Genomic DNA, 15854 nt, shown 5'->3' with positions numbered 1-15854 from the left:
TTATAGGCAAAATAAATATTTTATTGGTTTAATATACACTTTTTTTTAAAGAAATCAGCCCTTGTGTGTCTCCCTAAGACAATTTAAAATCTTATAAACTTTTGTATATTATATTGTTATATTTGAATCTATTTTTGATTAAAGACCTTGACAATAGTGTAAAGAGTTTTAGTAGATGGAAATGGCAAAGGAGTCAAGAGATTCCAAGCACAGCAAAATAGGATATTACATATCCACTAAATGTCTATTTGACCACATAAAACCTCCAATGACTTCCAATTTGCTCCACTGGAACAAACGCATGTTCACCAGGCTAACTGAAAATACACTCAGTGAGGGATGGAGAAGGAAAAGAGATTTTTTTCCATTTTCCCCATAATACAAGCAAGGTCGTTCATCCATTCCAAGTTGCACATCCTAATTGCTTTCAGAAGATCAGTACTTTTATTGCATTTTGGTTAATATGAAACAGAAGAGAACTTCTCTTGGTATGACTGAGAGGAGTCAATACAAAGACAAAAAACACTGCTTAAAATAAGGCACTTTTCTATAGAGGGATGGGCAAACAGTAAGGAAGCAAATAAAATTAGTTAAAAGTTGTGTTCTACACAAAGATAAGGCTTTCAGTGTCAGAACTTAAAGTAGTTTTAAGTAACCTCATGTCATTCTACCACTCTGCTAAAAGTAACCGCCCCAAGAGTTAACAGCATTTTTTACATCAGGATTTTTTCCTTCTTTTGAAGTGGCACTAAGTAACAGCAGTGGAAACCATTATTGGTTGTTTCAAGCTCTTAAAGTGGATCAGTTATTGCACAATAAATACCTCATAGAGGTCAGTGTTTTTGGGGGGGTTTTTGTTGTGGTTTTTTTTTTTTTTTTTTAAAAAAAAAAAGCTAGGCTGAACTTACGTGTGTTATTTATAAATTGTATCTGGAAATCTTCAAGTTTCACGATGCATCATTAAACAAAGAAATTAGCTACATAAAAATTTACAACAGGGACGTACAAATAAATACAAATCCTTTCAGAGAGCCACAGTTTTGTTGATGCTTTAAAGAAAGTAATGAATTAGTTAAAGTGTCTAAGTCTTTAGAGGTGAACTCAAGGAAAGGAACACATCATAGAACCAAGCGTCAAATACAGTAGCCTATCTCAGCAGCTTTAACATCTCCTGAAGCAAAAATAACTTGACACTTTCGCCAGTGTACGCCGCTCAAAGCAGAATCCCACAGCATTTCGAACTGTGTCCAACCTTACAGAAAACAAAAAGCAAGACGAAAACCTAAATTAGATTTTCAGAAGCCTGCTTGTTATGCACAAGTATGTATTTTGATAATACTTATATCTCAAGCAGGCAAGCTGCAGAAATCCCCTCCACGATGTATTCACATGCAAAGTTATCATGGAGCACACCAAAACCAAAAATCAAGGACAACTTCATGAAAGCTGGCAACAGAATGGGCCAAACTACAAACCAGTTGATTTTCCAAAGCTATCCAGGACTATCAGTATCTTCTGTATTTAACTTCCATTTTGATCACTTAAGTTTCAAGGGGAAATTGAAACAAAGCAACGTTTAAGTCAACAATGGTATTTCACATAACAAAAAAAATAAAATCTGGTTGTGGCAACTTGCCAAAGATTACCTGTAGTACCCGTTTCAGGGCTGTGTATCTTGTTTTGCAGTTGCAGATCTGCTTTGGGGTGATACAGCTGCTAACAATCCACTTACTATTTCTCGTCTTATTTCACCAACAATAGATTCCTTGATCTGAAAGGGATTAGCCGAAGTTTTAAGGTCAGTAAGTTATATAACCAAGGGATAAAACTAAATGATATTGCAGATATGTTTGATATTGTTGACATATAAAAATGTACAATACCAGAAAGTCAACTTCCAAAAAACGCAAATGGAAAAATATAAGAGGGTTTCTCTTGGAAAAATAACTGTAAGTAATTTTAAAGTTCTTGCAAATCGTATAAATGCAAACCAAAGTAGTTTTATTTTTCCAGATGGCAAATATGTGTTTTACACTTAGGATTACTGGTTTTATGTTAAGAAAAAATACATTTCAACTATGCTAAAGTTCTGAAAATGGCATTTCAGGATATACACATCAAAAGTGCCCCAAATGCACTGCTTTTTGACATTAGTCATTATCTCTTGAAAAGGAAGGCAGGACTGATCTGCCTCACAAATGGATTACGCAGTAAGAAAGGTCCAAGTCTATGAACATGAGCTGCTGTCTTCAGACAAATCAAAAGGAGACAAATCCTAATTACATACTTTCAGCAGCAAAGACAAACAGAGACCTTCCAACTGTTGCTCACATCAGCAGTTGTGGGATATGATCTATGCCAGCAATGGCTATTTTTCACAGCATTGTGACAAAGCATTAAGTTTTACATAAAACAAACCCAGGAGTTACTACTAGCAGGCATCTGAGCGTGGTTGAGGCTGGAACAAAGAAAGAACAGAGCATTGACGGCTACAATAAAGGGAAAGAAGAAAAGAAGGCTACAACAGCGTATTATGCCGGAAAGGAGCAGGGCATAACAATGAAAAATAATACAGCTTGCTCACAAGAAGGAGAAATTTTTGGCACCAAGTCATTTTTTGGATGGTCTTCATTTGGGGAAGCACTAACAAGTCAGATGTGTTTCCAAGGACAGGGAGGATGACGATGGTGAGAGAGTACAGGGAAGTAAGAGCCAGAGCCTGACCTCCAGGTTCACTCATGGAAGCACTGAGCAGCTCACTCAAGCAATACAGTTTTCTTTTTCTTATGAAAAGGACAAAAAATTTTCTGGCACAAATAACTGATCTTAGACAAAAAAAATACTGTTCACAGTGTCATTTCAAAGCAGCTTTCAAGTGCCTGAGTAGCAGTAATGAACATGAAACTTGATGCCAGAAAAAAAAAAAAAAAAGCCCAAATTTCTAATCCTGGTTTTGCCAGTAACAAATCCCTTCATGCTCTGATGCCCCACCAATACCAATGGAATATTTACTCAAACCCAGCCTCCCCAACAGCCTTGCCATGTTTGTGTAGCCCTCTCATCATCTCAATGATCATCTTGCAATTATTCTTCTAAGTCTCCCCTTTTCCTGGTGCGTCAAAAGGATTAAGCAACAACGTCAGAAGGGCAGCAACAGCATTAGCAACAGGTTATTTATCCCTTGTTCTCACTGGCAAGCAATTCAATCCCTAAACTACTACTGGCAAAGTTCCTTGTTTCATACTACTTTGCATCAAGCAGAAATTCAGAGACGATAATGTTATTGGGAAACAGGTTTCCAGTTGGGTTGTTTGCTGATTAACTGACAAAAGAAAAAAAACAGTGTGTAACAGGATCTGGCTTACTGACGGCCGCAAGACGGTTGTCTATGCTGATGCACACACAGACGTACAAAGCTTTCGGGACCACTGTCAATGCAGTCAAGGCTTTGGGATTTAGAAATGCTGGGATGGGGAAACAGCATTCCGACTGTCCGGCAGGCCACCGTCACAAGAGAGCCCCGGGCCGCTCTCTCCACTATCCTTCTCCAGTATCACACGGGGTGGGTCCGTAAGTATGCTACAAAACAGCCATTCTGTGCCCTTCCCTTGCCAGACAGACAAAAATAAACCTCACTTTCCAAAGAAAACTGATAAAAGCTTCCCAAATTAGCAAGTAAATGGCCTAGTATGACAGACAGCCTTGTGGCAAGGCGGAGACTGGAAGGGAAGCGGCTGCTGTTCTATTCTCAGCTCTTCCAAAAATTTCTGGCTTGACCTTGGTGGATCACTTGAGCCCTCTGCCTCTCACCTTCCCGCCCGGACAACAAGGCCACCCTCCACTGCTTCTTCCCTCCTTTCCAGACTCATCAAGGTCATTTGGGTGTGGTGAGCACAGCATCGATTCCTGCAATGACTCAGACCCATGCGTGTGTCACGACAATTGCTAATGTTTGCCTTTTTCATTACGAATTATTTAGGGCAAGGTGCACCTTCCATTTACTCTGCCAAGGGCACTGCCCGCTGCCAAGTCCTCCTCCGCACAAAAGACAGATGCAGTCAATGAATGCTCTACCGGTATTTTTAGCAGCTGAATGAAAAATTGATCATTTGAAAGAAAAGAGAATCCACTCATTTATGGTACATATACTACACTGATACAACACTAATATTCAATATTGCATTCATAAAACAGTACCATAGATATTTTGCTACAGTAAACTGGTGATCTCTATCCCTATGACAGAATTACCATTACTGCAATATTATGTTGCAGCTAAATAATGAACTCATTGAGAGTGAAATGTGCCACAGTAGCAATTCAGATGGATGTTCTTCACCTACTGAAGGAAAATGGGCATGAAGCTTTCACAGTCCTCATACTCCTGATCTGAGGTACCTTTTCTGTAATTAAAAGAATTATTTTCTACTCTGTTTTCTTCTTGTGCCACTTCTTCATGGCAGCAGCTGGTGAGTTTTTATGCTCAAGATAACAAGATGAGGAACCCAACGCCAGCACAAGGGAAGTATGAACAACAAACAGACATTTTTGATCAATGCTGAGCTAACATGGATTTGAATGGGATACAGAAAAGGGAAGATTCTCTATCCAGTCATCTCTCTGTCACATAAAGACCCATTACAGCCTTTTAAAACAGATGTTGACAGGAAAAATCATACTTTTTTTAATATATAACTTCATTTAATGTCATTTACAATGGAGAACTGTTAGCAAAACCAAAATCTGCATTGCTCTTAAGCAGAAAGCTTTTAAACTACCACATCTTTTAAACTGCAGAAGAGCAGAGTGAGAGGGCTGGTGGCACTCCTAGCAAGACTGTGATCTACGAGTTAAGCAATAAGCGCTTCACGCGATACTCCAGTGGAGGTCAGGCTGTATTTTCATCGAAACAAGAAGGTCTCTGTTTGGCATTTTAGCATTTCACATTGTTGAATACTTTTCTGTGGGAGTTAGTCCATTAATGCTAGAAGTTAGCACCATGGGTTTTTTTAATGCCAGCAAATAATTACAGGTCAAAGCTCACATGCATTACAACCCACCCAGGCATATTCTGAAACACTGCCTGACTTTTCTTTCCCCAACACGAGGTCATGCAGCTACAGAGAATGGGAGGAATAAGCAAGAGTTTAACATTTGTGAGTGCATACATCAAGAATTCATCCTACCAGATTTCTCTCCTCTGACAATGAAACTGGAATTCCTTCGCTAACAACAGGGGTACTTTAGAAAGACACATTGCAATTTATATTCCTTTTTAGCTCTTAATGAAATACAAAAGATATTTCTGACCAGAAATTAATAGCATATTCTGGCTCTGCCAAAACTACCAGGTGCTTCATGCCAATGCATCTTCATTCTGATCTGCAAAACTTCTACTGCTGAGACTCAGAGCCGATCCGAAACAGGCTGCCAATGAAGTTAAACCAAGGGACAATCTCTCTGTGTGCTCAAACATTTGCAAAGTGAGTCAAGCTCAGTTATTTGCTGACTACTCATCTTTGAATAGTAGCCTCAGTTCAGTGTGGATTCTTTCAGCATTACAATGTCCTCAGTGCCACAAAACCCAAAGAACAATCTCTGTGCAAAGAGTACACATCTTTATTTGCTATCAATTAATGAAGTTAAAGAGGAACTTTCACAAAGGCTAACCTCAGAGAAAACATTGACTGAAATAACTCTGTACTTTGACTCCAGCACCCTTTATTGTCTCTGCTACTTTTACAGTACATTTGAATTACAGCTCTCTCCTTCCTCTCCATTTCTCCTTTAGCAAGCCCCCACCACAACACTACTCCTTTGACACGCAGGTTTTTATAAAAGGGCTGGATGCAAATGCAATATTCTGGCTTCACTTCAGAATCAGCAACAAAGTGATAAATATCTCATGTGTACCTCTTCTTGGAACATTAGGCAAGGAACCCCTTTTAAAAGGCATGAAAAGAAAAAAATAGACCAGAAGGAGAGATAATTTGGGATCTCCGGAGTATTTTATGACATCTCTAAAATAAGGCCTTTCCCAAGACTTCTTCCAACTTTACTGTAACTACTTTAGAGAAGATGGCAGCGGGGGGGCGAGGGGGAAGGGAAAGACATTAAAAAAATTGAATGCTTGCACCCCTGTCTCATTCATTCCTTTGCTTTCAAAGTAAAGGTGTAAAATTGTAGCACCACAAGCTTGACTGTAAAGATCAGTGATGGCCAGAAGGTGTTCAGCTCCTAATCCTGAGCACAGTAACGATGAGGTCGTTGGTCTGGTGGTATCTCACCACAAGCTGACTGCAGCACCCTTCCTTCCAAAGGCTAATGCCACTTCCCATAACTCATTCTGCTGGCTTTTAGCAGGGCTACTGATTGGGTGGAGCACTATTTAGCATGATGAGGCTACTTTACTGAAAGCTGTTCTCCATTTCACCTCAGTGCCAAATTTCATCCTCTTTTAATACCAGCAGTTCACTGATGGTTAATGCTTGTGGCTATGGCATAGCCATAATGCTTGTGGCTACGCATTATTCTTTGCACTCTCAGCTTTGGTTATTTATGGAGTTACCCAAAGCTAAACAAAGTAAAAATCTTCACTTGCTTCCAGCCACCGTCTTCTACAGGAACACTCCTTAGTAATGCTCTACTGCTTCACAAATCTCACTGTGCAAGTGTAAAATGCCCACAGTGAGTCAGCCAAGAATGCATCTCCACTTTGCAGAGACAGACACAGCAGACTCTTGTGGTCAGACGATGAGTAAAAGGATACCTTATGGTCCAGTACACTCTGCCTCTTTCTGCACTGAGAGCAAAGGGGTGAAGGTGTGGCAAAAGATTCCTCTGGGATCACAGCTCCTACTTTATCATGAGGTGAGCAGCCTGCTTCTCATTTAAAGACAAAGCTAAGGCAGAGCTGGTTCCAGTTATTCACAGCCTCAAAGCAGGCAGACCTGGATGGTACCGCAGTGTTACAGCCTGGGCTGCTGCACACTCCTGAGCACGACACCTCCCCTGGCCTTTCAAGTGGTTTATGGCAGAGCCATACAAAAGCTTCAATGGATGAGCTAAAGGCTAAGGGTCCAATGGCCCTCAGCTAAAGGCCAAATGGTCCCTTGGAGGAGAGGGAATCAAATCCACAGGTTCTCAATCCCCGTTTCTGTATTCACAGCAGAGATCGCACTTCACTTTCTCACGTGCTTTTTTGCTTTTGAGAACAAGGAGTTTCTTTTGCTTCCTTTTCCCATTTATACTACTTGCCATAAGGCTTTCTGTCATGCCACTGACAAACAAAACACGCAGTTCTAGTCCTCTTTTTTAACCTGGCCCACAGGAAAAATAACCCTTCGCTTTCATTGACTGCCAATAAAACTAAACCAACAGCACCAGTCCAACATCAGCCTTCAAGTCTGAAATAACTTCTCATCTGATTTCAGCTTGCTTCTCTTACACTCCTACAGTCCTTAGTGGTTTCGGGTAGAGGAACTGGGAAAGTGCTTTTAACATTTACTACAGAGTTGTTCCAGAAATAGTATGTCATCAATCACATTAGCTCTAACCTGACATTTTAGGAAGCAAACATGACAGAGAAATTTGCACTGGGGAATCTGAAATACGGCTGCTTCACCAAGTAGTAGAGATGGCAAATTCTTTCTCACCCAGACTCACAGGAGCAACCAGCTATTAATTTATGTGCTAACCACTATCACTGAAAAAACATCTACTGCTTTGCACAAAAATACAACCGTGGCTTGAACATCTAGTGACAAGCTCTGAGCCCTCAGAAATAGTACAGAAACAGTATGGAGCCTTGGCTTGAGAGGAAAGAGAAAACCCTAGAGGCCAAGAGTTACAAATAGCCTGCCTTTAAGTTTCAATAAACACAGTTTAAACATCCTAGATCTCAGCCCCTCCCTCCTCACCTCCCGTATGACTTGCTGCAGCTCCTCCTGCTCCACGCTTTTATGGATTTCATCAACCGAAGGCACGAGAGGGACTTTTTCAAGTTTGTGTTCCACCTCTGGCTTGGAGTCTGCAAGCTCCTCGGAGCTTTCCACCTGCTGTCCAGTGACTGCTCTCACTGGAGGCGTTGGTGTTAAGGCAACGGAGGCTCGGTATAACTTCTTGCTTTGACTCTTAGACCTTCCTGTTAGTTCAGAGGATCCAAACCCAGCTTTTCTACCTGCGTGACCAGAGCACACTGAAGAGGAATCAGAGTTTCCATGGGAGAATACGGACTCCGTACCCTCTGCTGGGAGAGTTTCCAGTCCAAGATCTCCCACTCCTAAACCCAGTTCAGACTTCAGAAATGACTGCTCACGAATAAGTTCAGAGACCTAAGGAATCAGAAAAGAAACAGTTCTGAGTAAGAATATAAACAAGTCACATACAGATACAATTATGCTTTCTTGTTATTTATTCAATAACTTACTCATTCCCTCCATGTAACAAATACAGCTATAAAATGAATATATGCTTTGCCCTTATGACTGCAACAAAGAGGATCATAAAAAGGAATGGGCTTTTTTGAAAGCCAACATAAATACGAATTGTGGCAGTTCCCCAAGCCACTGACTTTTGCAATAAGGATGTATTCTGCCAGAGCCATTGACAGAGACACATGTAAAGGCTTGATTTTGTTTTTCTTTGTTAAAACAATTCAAGTTTGTTCTTTCCTTTCTGCAGTCTTTGAACTACTTGTTTTCAGTAGCATAAAATGCACAGAAAAATAATAATTTTCCCTAGAAAACTCACCATGTAGTTATCATACCAACTAAATGCAAACAACATCTCACTTCTACGTATTCCTCTTAAAAATACGACTTCACAGCTTCTTAGACCTATGGTTCACTTGGCTTAAGGGAAAATGCAGTTGTTCTCAACAGAACTACTCAAGTAATCTCCAAGATTATGCATCATCTGTAACCTTTTTTAAGAAATCCTTTTCTGGTTCTTTTTCTTAGTAAAACATACAGCACACAACAATTACTTACTGGTTCAATGACATTCAATGGAGAAGGGCATGATAGATTATCAGCACTTCTACTTCCATACATACCCTGAAAAATTAAGTCAAGTTAATGCATTGAGTATATTTTTAGAGCTGTCAGAACCTAATATATAAACATGCTGTGTCTCAGACAACTTTCTGTAAAAGCAGAAACTTGGAAACAGGAAGCAAAGCTGGTTGGAGAAAGTTTATTTCAGTCATTTTTGAAGCTAGCCCTCTTCTATAAAAGGATTTACAAATAAAAAGATATTTATATGGTTCAAAGAATGCAAGTTTGGCTTGGAATCACAGTAATACCATATTTTCCTGTTCTTGGGTTTCAGTTTTTTTCCCATGACAAAACACTGAAGAGGAAGATGTGGCCTGTGACTGTGCTGCTCACACAGAAGAGGACTGCCTAAGAAAGAGGAATGAAACCCAGGAAGACATATGATACTTTTCGTCTGTGCTTCTTTTGTTTGGCTGATGACAGAATTCCAGCAGAAAAGAAAGGAACAGTCTTCTGCTGAGTGAAGAAGAAGAGAAAGTATATCACCATGCCACCAATACACATACACAAGTGTCTTTTTTTATCCCCCATCTTGTGTTTCTGCGTAGTGTCTGTGGGAGCAAAGCTTCTCCCACTGTTTGGCAGGGAGCCACACAGTTCATCTGAAGGAGATACAAAAGGCAATGGGGGAAAAAACTGAAGATGATAATTGGATTTTCCTGTTTTTTCATTTCATGGATTGGCAGAGCTGGAGGGAAAGCACACCCCATTTACTGGAAGAGAAACACTGTGCATTTCTCACTTCTCTGTCCTCATTTCACAGGAAAATCAGTGTAGGAAACTCCAGAAGGACCATCACCATCCCCCAGGATTTTAGACATGAACACTACCAACCAAAACTCTGAGAATTCCTCATGACAAGGAAAAAGAAGAAAGCACTGACAGAAGAGGTCTGAGATCTCAGACGTAAAATCCCAGAAGATATGTATTGTTATGTATGAACACCAAGAAAGTCCCTCTATTCACACTTCTTCCCCCCTCCCCGAGACAAAACACTGGCTGAGAATAATAAAGTATGAACCTTGATATGGCATCATTAGAATCCCCAGATGTCATCCCATTGTAAGAGTTTTAACAGTTATGAGTTATTAACATTACACTGAGAAAACATATAATGTCGTTGCAAGAGTAATACTTACTATGTGTACTATGTGTGTCTGAGGTCTGTAGGGTGAAGACAAGTGCAGACTTCTCAGCTGGTCTTCCAAAGCAAGTAGCCGTTCTTCTAACTGCATCTCTAACTCCTGTAGCTCCATGCGGACTGACTTTCTCAGGCTCTGTAGCTGATCAGCTTCATATCTATACCAAATCCATCACAAAAAGAACAAGGGCATTCACTGCACTCAGCTGCACACCACAGAGGGGGAACTGAGCAGGACAGTCCCATGAGTAAATTACTTCATACAAGGGAATTCAAAGCGGAACACAGAAAATTCCTCTTTCATAGAAATATTAGCTGAATGCCTAAACGGAATAAAAGTCTGTAGAAAATATTTAGTCTATAGAAAATATATATCATTCCGTGGAGAAAATAAACAACACAGTGTATCACAGAACATTCTCCAAAAATTTCAGCTTTAAATACTTAAATATATGCAAGCAGAAGAAATCAGCATTTATACATATATCTAATCAAATCCAATTTAAAACTGGAACAACAAAAATCCCAGAGCAATACAGTACACCTGTATTACTTCTCCTGCATGGGTCTAGATTCCCAAGTAGTCACAGCTACATTTTGGCCAAGATGCCATTATCTAAGAAGGTCAACTGATTTCAGACATGTTTACTTTTAAAGCGATTAGTCAAGAGCTGATTCAACGAAAGTAAATATATGAGCAGTTTTGAAAATTGCTCCAGATCAGCTGCTGCTGCTACTCATGGTGAGCACACACAGATCCAGAATACGAATGCCATCTGTAGCTTGCCCAGTGGCCACTGTAAGTTGGAAAAACATCTGAATGCTACAATGTTTGTTCTTTATTTACATCTACAAAGATGGGGGCAGGGTGATGATCTAAGCTGAAAATCTTTAAGGCTTGTTCCCTGCCAATATCCTATGTTCAAGTATCCTATGATAAAAGTCCTTAAAATCCACAATTGTTAAATCACTTGGGAGAAAGGTTGAAGAAAAAAAAAAAATCAATTAATGAGAAACAGGGATTAGAAGAAACAAAGAGAAAAAACCTCTAGAATGAAGAAGTTTAAAGAAGAGAGTAAACAAACTTTTGGAAAAACATTCAGTTCCAACCCTGTTCCAATTGAAAATAATGGATTTTTCGCTCTAATTTCAGGGCAGTAACATATTTCCTGAAATGCCAGAGTATTTTCTCTCTCTCTTTTTTTTTTAAAGTTCATTTTACCTTTCCTCTTCTGTCATGTGCTGATAAACTGTTGTCTGTTGACGTAACATAGTCAATTCTAAATCCATCATTTGGGTTCTGAATAAGTTTAGATTTCTCCTTACCACTTGTAGCTCCTGGAAAGTATTCTGGAGGGGAAAAAAAAAGAAAATAATAATGTGTTACATGGAAAAATTGAATTAAAATAAGTTTGGACTCTATAATCACATTTGCCCAGATGTGCCCTTTAAGTCAAGTAGAACCTCAGCAACTTCAGTATACTAGAGAGGCTGCAGGTTGTGAACTCACAATAATTCAAGAAAAAAACCATTTTTATATGTATCATACAAGCAAACACATGAAAGGATTTCCATGTATTTAGATTAAATCCTTTTTAACATTATTTGCAGGATGGAGGCATCTGCTATCTCTTGAGAGCAAAGAACTGCTCAAAGTTAGCCCAATCTGTGGCACATTTAGGCTGTTTCTGTGTCTTTTATTTTATCTAAGTACCACTTTGTAACTTACTTCGTAGAGAGGTAGAATGGATGATCTGTGAGTAGTGTAACCAGTGGCCGCTGAAAGATCCTGACCCCTCATCACCGGGTACTAGGGAAGAAACAAGCAATTTGAAATGGGAATGTCAGCAATGCCCTTTGTGAACTCCCCTTCCCAAACGCGCCGATACTCCAACAGCATCCACTGTTAAAACACAAGCTTGCTACCACTGCAATTTCTGCTCTCTACGTAACTATTGTATGAGGAAAAGGAAAGCCTAAAAATCAGCAGTGCCAGGTCTTAACTGAAGAAGCACCAAAGCTCTGTAATGCGAATGTGCTGCAGGTGAAAAAACAAATTAATCCTGTCTGACACAGTAAGCAGGAATAAAAGCTAAGTTTTTCTGCAGCAGGCATGCTATGAGTGAAAACTCAGAAGTCTCAATTGTCTTACCTAGTGAAAAGAAGAACAACTTGGAAAAGAGAACTGAACAAATTAAAGTGTGCCATTTTCAAAACATGATTACAGTCACATTTGTTGTGGGATTTTGCTCAGTTCTTGATTTGGGGTTTCTTGTTGATTTTGGTTTTTAATCTCACTACATTGCCTACATCCAAAGACCCCTGCATGCTAATGATCCCTCATGAAAATAAAAGTCTTAAAGAATTTCTATTTGCATGTTGCATCAACACATGGAACAACCAGATAAAATTCAGGGCTGTTACACGTAGAGACATGGCACAAAGAACAGTGGAAACAGCAAAAACATTCACCTTTCCAAATGTGAAAAAAACAGCTTGTCCCTTATAATTTTGAAAGAATTCAAAGGACTGTTGACATGACATGGAAAATTTGAAGCATGTCCATTCATCCAGAGGAGTTTTGCTCAAACATGACCACATCAAGGGGATGTTTTCTTTCCTCTCCCAGTTTTCTCTGTTCCCTGCTCTATCAGGAATTTATCTACTCTTTATTCCTTCCTAGAATCAGAATCATATATTTGAAACATTGAAAACTTTTTCTTTAGGAGCTGAGTATGCTACGTGCCAAACTTGATTTTGGCTGTAGGAAAAAGCAGCACGAGGGAACTGTCTATTGTATGCAAGACATTTTCATACAAATCTCTGTAGTGAGAAGGACCAAGCCCCCAAAATGGAACTACTCCAAACAAGCTACATTGGAAGCAGAACAAGAAGCAAGGCCAGCTGATATAACCCAAGTCAGGAGGGAAATAACCTCTAACTTCTGACAAGTGACAAAGTAAAATGGAACAAACAGGGGTCTAAAAAAGCCCACTGCTGCCGAGCAACTGCAATATGGTGTAGGCAGGCGCATGTTTGTTCTTGAGTAAAACCCACAGAAATTGTTGAAGCTCTACAACTGAATAGTGTTCATGTATTCATATCTAAACTAGCAGAGTTTGGTCTACCCACATAGGCTCCTGCAGCAGTTTGCAGGCTCCTAAGTTGGATCACCACTTGAGAGACCTGGAGCACAGGGATGGCAAAGGAGGAACAGCTGGCAATCAGGAGGGAAAGACCAGAAGGTGTCACACAAACTGTTAAAAAACAATGCCCTTGCATTTTAAAGCATTTGTTCTCCGAGTGATGAGATGGACAAAATTTTACACAATGTGACAAAACTGGTTCTTAATAAAAGATGGATGACTACAGGATTATGTTGACAAGCTCCAGAGCTGAACATGCAAAAGGTTGGCATGAAACAGCACAGAAATGTACATGGAAAAGGCATCACTGACATCATTAGTGAAGCCATGGAACTTTTAATGAAAAAAAAAATTCTATCAGTTGGATGGGAAGTATGTCAAAGACAAAACAGAGGTTAGAGGACCATCAATATGTATTTTCAAATCTAAAGCTAATGACTATCACCTTAAAACAACAGCTAACAAAGAGTACACTGTTCCTCCCTCCCACATAAGAATATCCATAAAAGTAAAAAAATAAATTTTAAAAAAAAGAAATCTGGGTCAATTTCAACAAGAAAAATTTAAATTCAAAAATAGTGGAGCACTGGAGAGATGATCATTTGCCCGTTTAAACAGGAGCTCCTAAAACAGTAGCAGATCAGACTTGCACAAAAGGTCATATTTTCTTGATCTGCTGCACCATGGGAAGGAATATTCAGACTAATGCTTTGGTTTTTTAAGGATAAATAAGAAGCCTCTTTTGCCCAAGGTAAAAATTTGGCTTGGTCTTACCTGTGAGAGGTTCTGCAGAGAGTTTCTGATGTCGTGCAGGACCCTGCGCAGCTGCATCTCCACAGTGGAGGGCGGGTTGATGGCATGAGGTCGATGAGGAAATCCAGCATGCCTTGGAGAGAAGGGACAGCTGAAGGGGGAAAGCAAGGCACCAAAGGAAGAGCCAGAGAGGCTTGGGATGCTGTGGGTGCTCAGTGTCCTCATGTGCTCGCAGAATGGTCTGTCCTGCCACTCGGCAGGGAGGGAGTGGAGGGAGCACGTCGACTGGGACATGTGTGCTGGCGTGTGCAGTGAGCAGCTCTGTACCCTGGTGGGACTGGACTCCTCTGACAGTCTATTGGGCCCAGTCTGGGGCACTTCTTTTTTGGAGGACGAAGGTGCAATGAAAAGTGTGGATTTGCACACTGGCTGGTTGGTGACTGCCTCACCCTCAATTTTGTCACTCTCAGACGTTGGTTTCTCCTCTTCCTCCACACGTGTGTACTTGTAGGTGAAAGAAGGAGGACTGCATAGAGTCTCTTTTCCTGGAGTTAACTGGACATTCACAGAGGACACCACTTTCACTGGATTCAGCAACGGAGTTGGGAGAGACTGAGATCGTCTTAGAGGATAGCCCGATTCAGCAAACCAGAGCCTCTGCTTCCTCAGGAGATCTTTTGACTTAAGCAGACTGCGTCCAGCCCTGCAATCAGATGTTCTGATGATCCTCATCTCGGCTCTTTGCAAGGCAACGTGAACCCTATCCACAGATGACGGGGAGGAGCTGCCACCTTCCACAGACTCCATGGACTTGAGGATATGGTGAGTGTGGTACTGAGGAAACTCAAACACACTGCCTTCCTCCAGCAGGTCCAATTGTTTTTGCTCACTGGAAGTGTCTTCCTCTTTAGAGCTGACCTCTCCTTGGACTGTCTCTAATACATGAGATGACTTGCTTTCTCCTCCTTGATTTTGTTCAGTTTCATAGTCAACAATTTTTCTGTCTTCACTCCTGCTCTCAGAAGGTGCTCCTACCTTTTGTCTCTCTACTTGAGAGATAATATCCTCTTCATCATCATCATCGTCGTCATCATCATCATCTTCTTCCTCTTCCTCCTCAAACTTATTGAAAGAGGGCAGTTCCATGGCTATTGGTGTCTTCTGTTCCTCGCTATGCGACGTCACAGTTGTCTCACTGTCACAGCTGTCAGCACTGCTTCCCATGCCCTGCAAAGACTCCTGAACCTAAAAAAGATATGAGACAGCAAAGGGGTGAACATACTGGAGACTCAACTACTGCCTTTTCAGGGCTCAGGTCAAGTCCAAGTCCATATTCATTGGGCACTTTCATAAACAGCAGAACAAATAATACAAAATGCAGCTAGTGTGCAAGAAAAACAGTGAAGGAGAGCAAAGGAACCACAGTATCAGAGAGGTTAGAAGCACACTGAAGTATGGCACCAACAGGAGATGGTTTAGAAAAATAAGAGCAAAGTATTCACACATTTCTGTGATTTTATAATAAACTCTTTATTGCCAGAAGAATAGAAGTGGCAGCAGAGTAAAAAGAGTCAACCACTAGTATTTTAGGCAGCAATGATAAGAGATATCAAGGTGGAAGTACATGGCATCACAGTTTAAAACAGAGCACGTGTATGATGGAGATGACAATTTAATAGGTAACAAACGGCAGCAAAAGTACCTATAAGAAAGGAAAAATAAAAGCAACGTAGGGATAACAAGGCATATTCCCTTGGC

The 15854-nt window shown here is 40.4% G+C and overlaps 1 protein-coding gene across 1 annotated transcript in view; it reads right to left on the bottom strand.

Annotated features, from left to right (window-relative positions):
• Positions 1-15854, bottom strand: part of SSFA2 (sperm specific antigen 2) — a 41745-nt gene continuing 25891 nt past the window's right edge. Inside the window, exons 10-17 of the mRNA XM_014954577.1 lie at positions 14118-15341; positions 11927-12007; positions 11420-11547; positions 10205-10355; positions 8991-9056; positions 7920-8333; positions 1647-1771; positions 1-1252 (exon numbers count right to left, since the gene is read on the bottom strand). Coding sequence (XP_014810063.1) covers positions 1661-1771; positions 7920-8333; positions 8991-9056; positions 10205-10355; positions 11420-11547; positions 11927-12007; positions 14118-15341 — 2175 coding nt within the window. The 3' untranslated portion in view covers positions 1-1252; positions 1647-1660. The remainder of the gene's footprint in view (positions 1253-1646; positions 1772-7919; positions 8334-8990; positions 9057-10204; positions 10356-11419; positions 11548-11926; positions 12008-14117; positions 15342-15854) is intronic.

The sequence above is a fragment of the Calidris pugnax genome, unplaced genomic scaffold, assembly GCF_001431845.1.
Source record: "Calidris pugnax isolate Ruff unplaced genomic scaffold, ASM143184v1 scaffold103, whole genome shotgun sequence".
NCBI lineage: Eukaryota > Metazoa > Chordata > Aves > Charadriiformes > Scolopacidae > Calidris > Calidris pugnax.
Note: the sequence above shows the minus strand (reverse complement) of the source record. Positions and strands in the feature narration are given on the sequence as shown.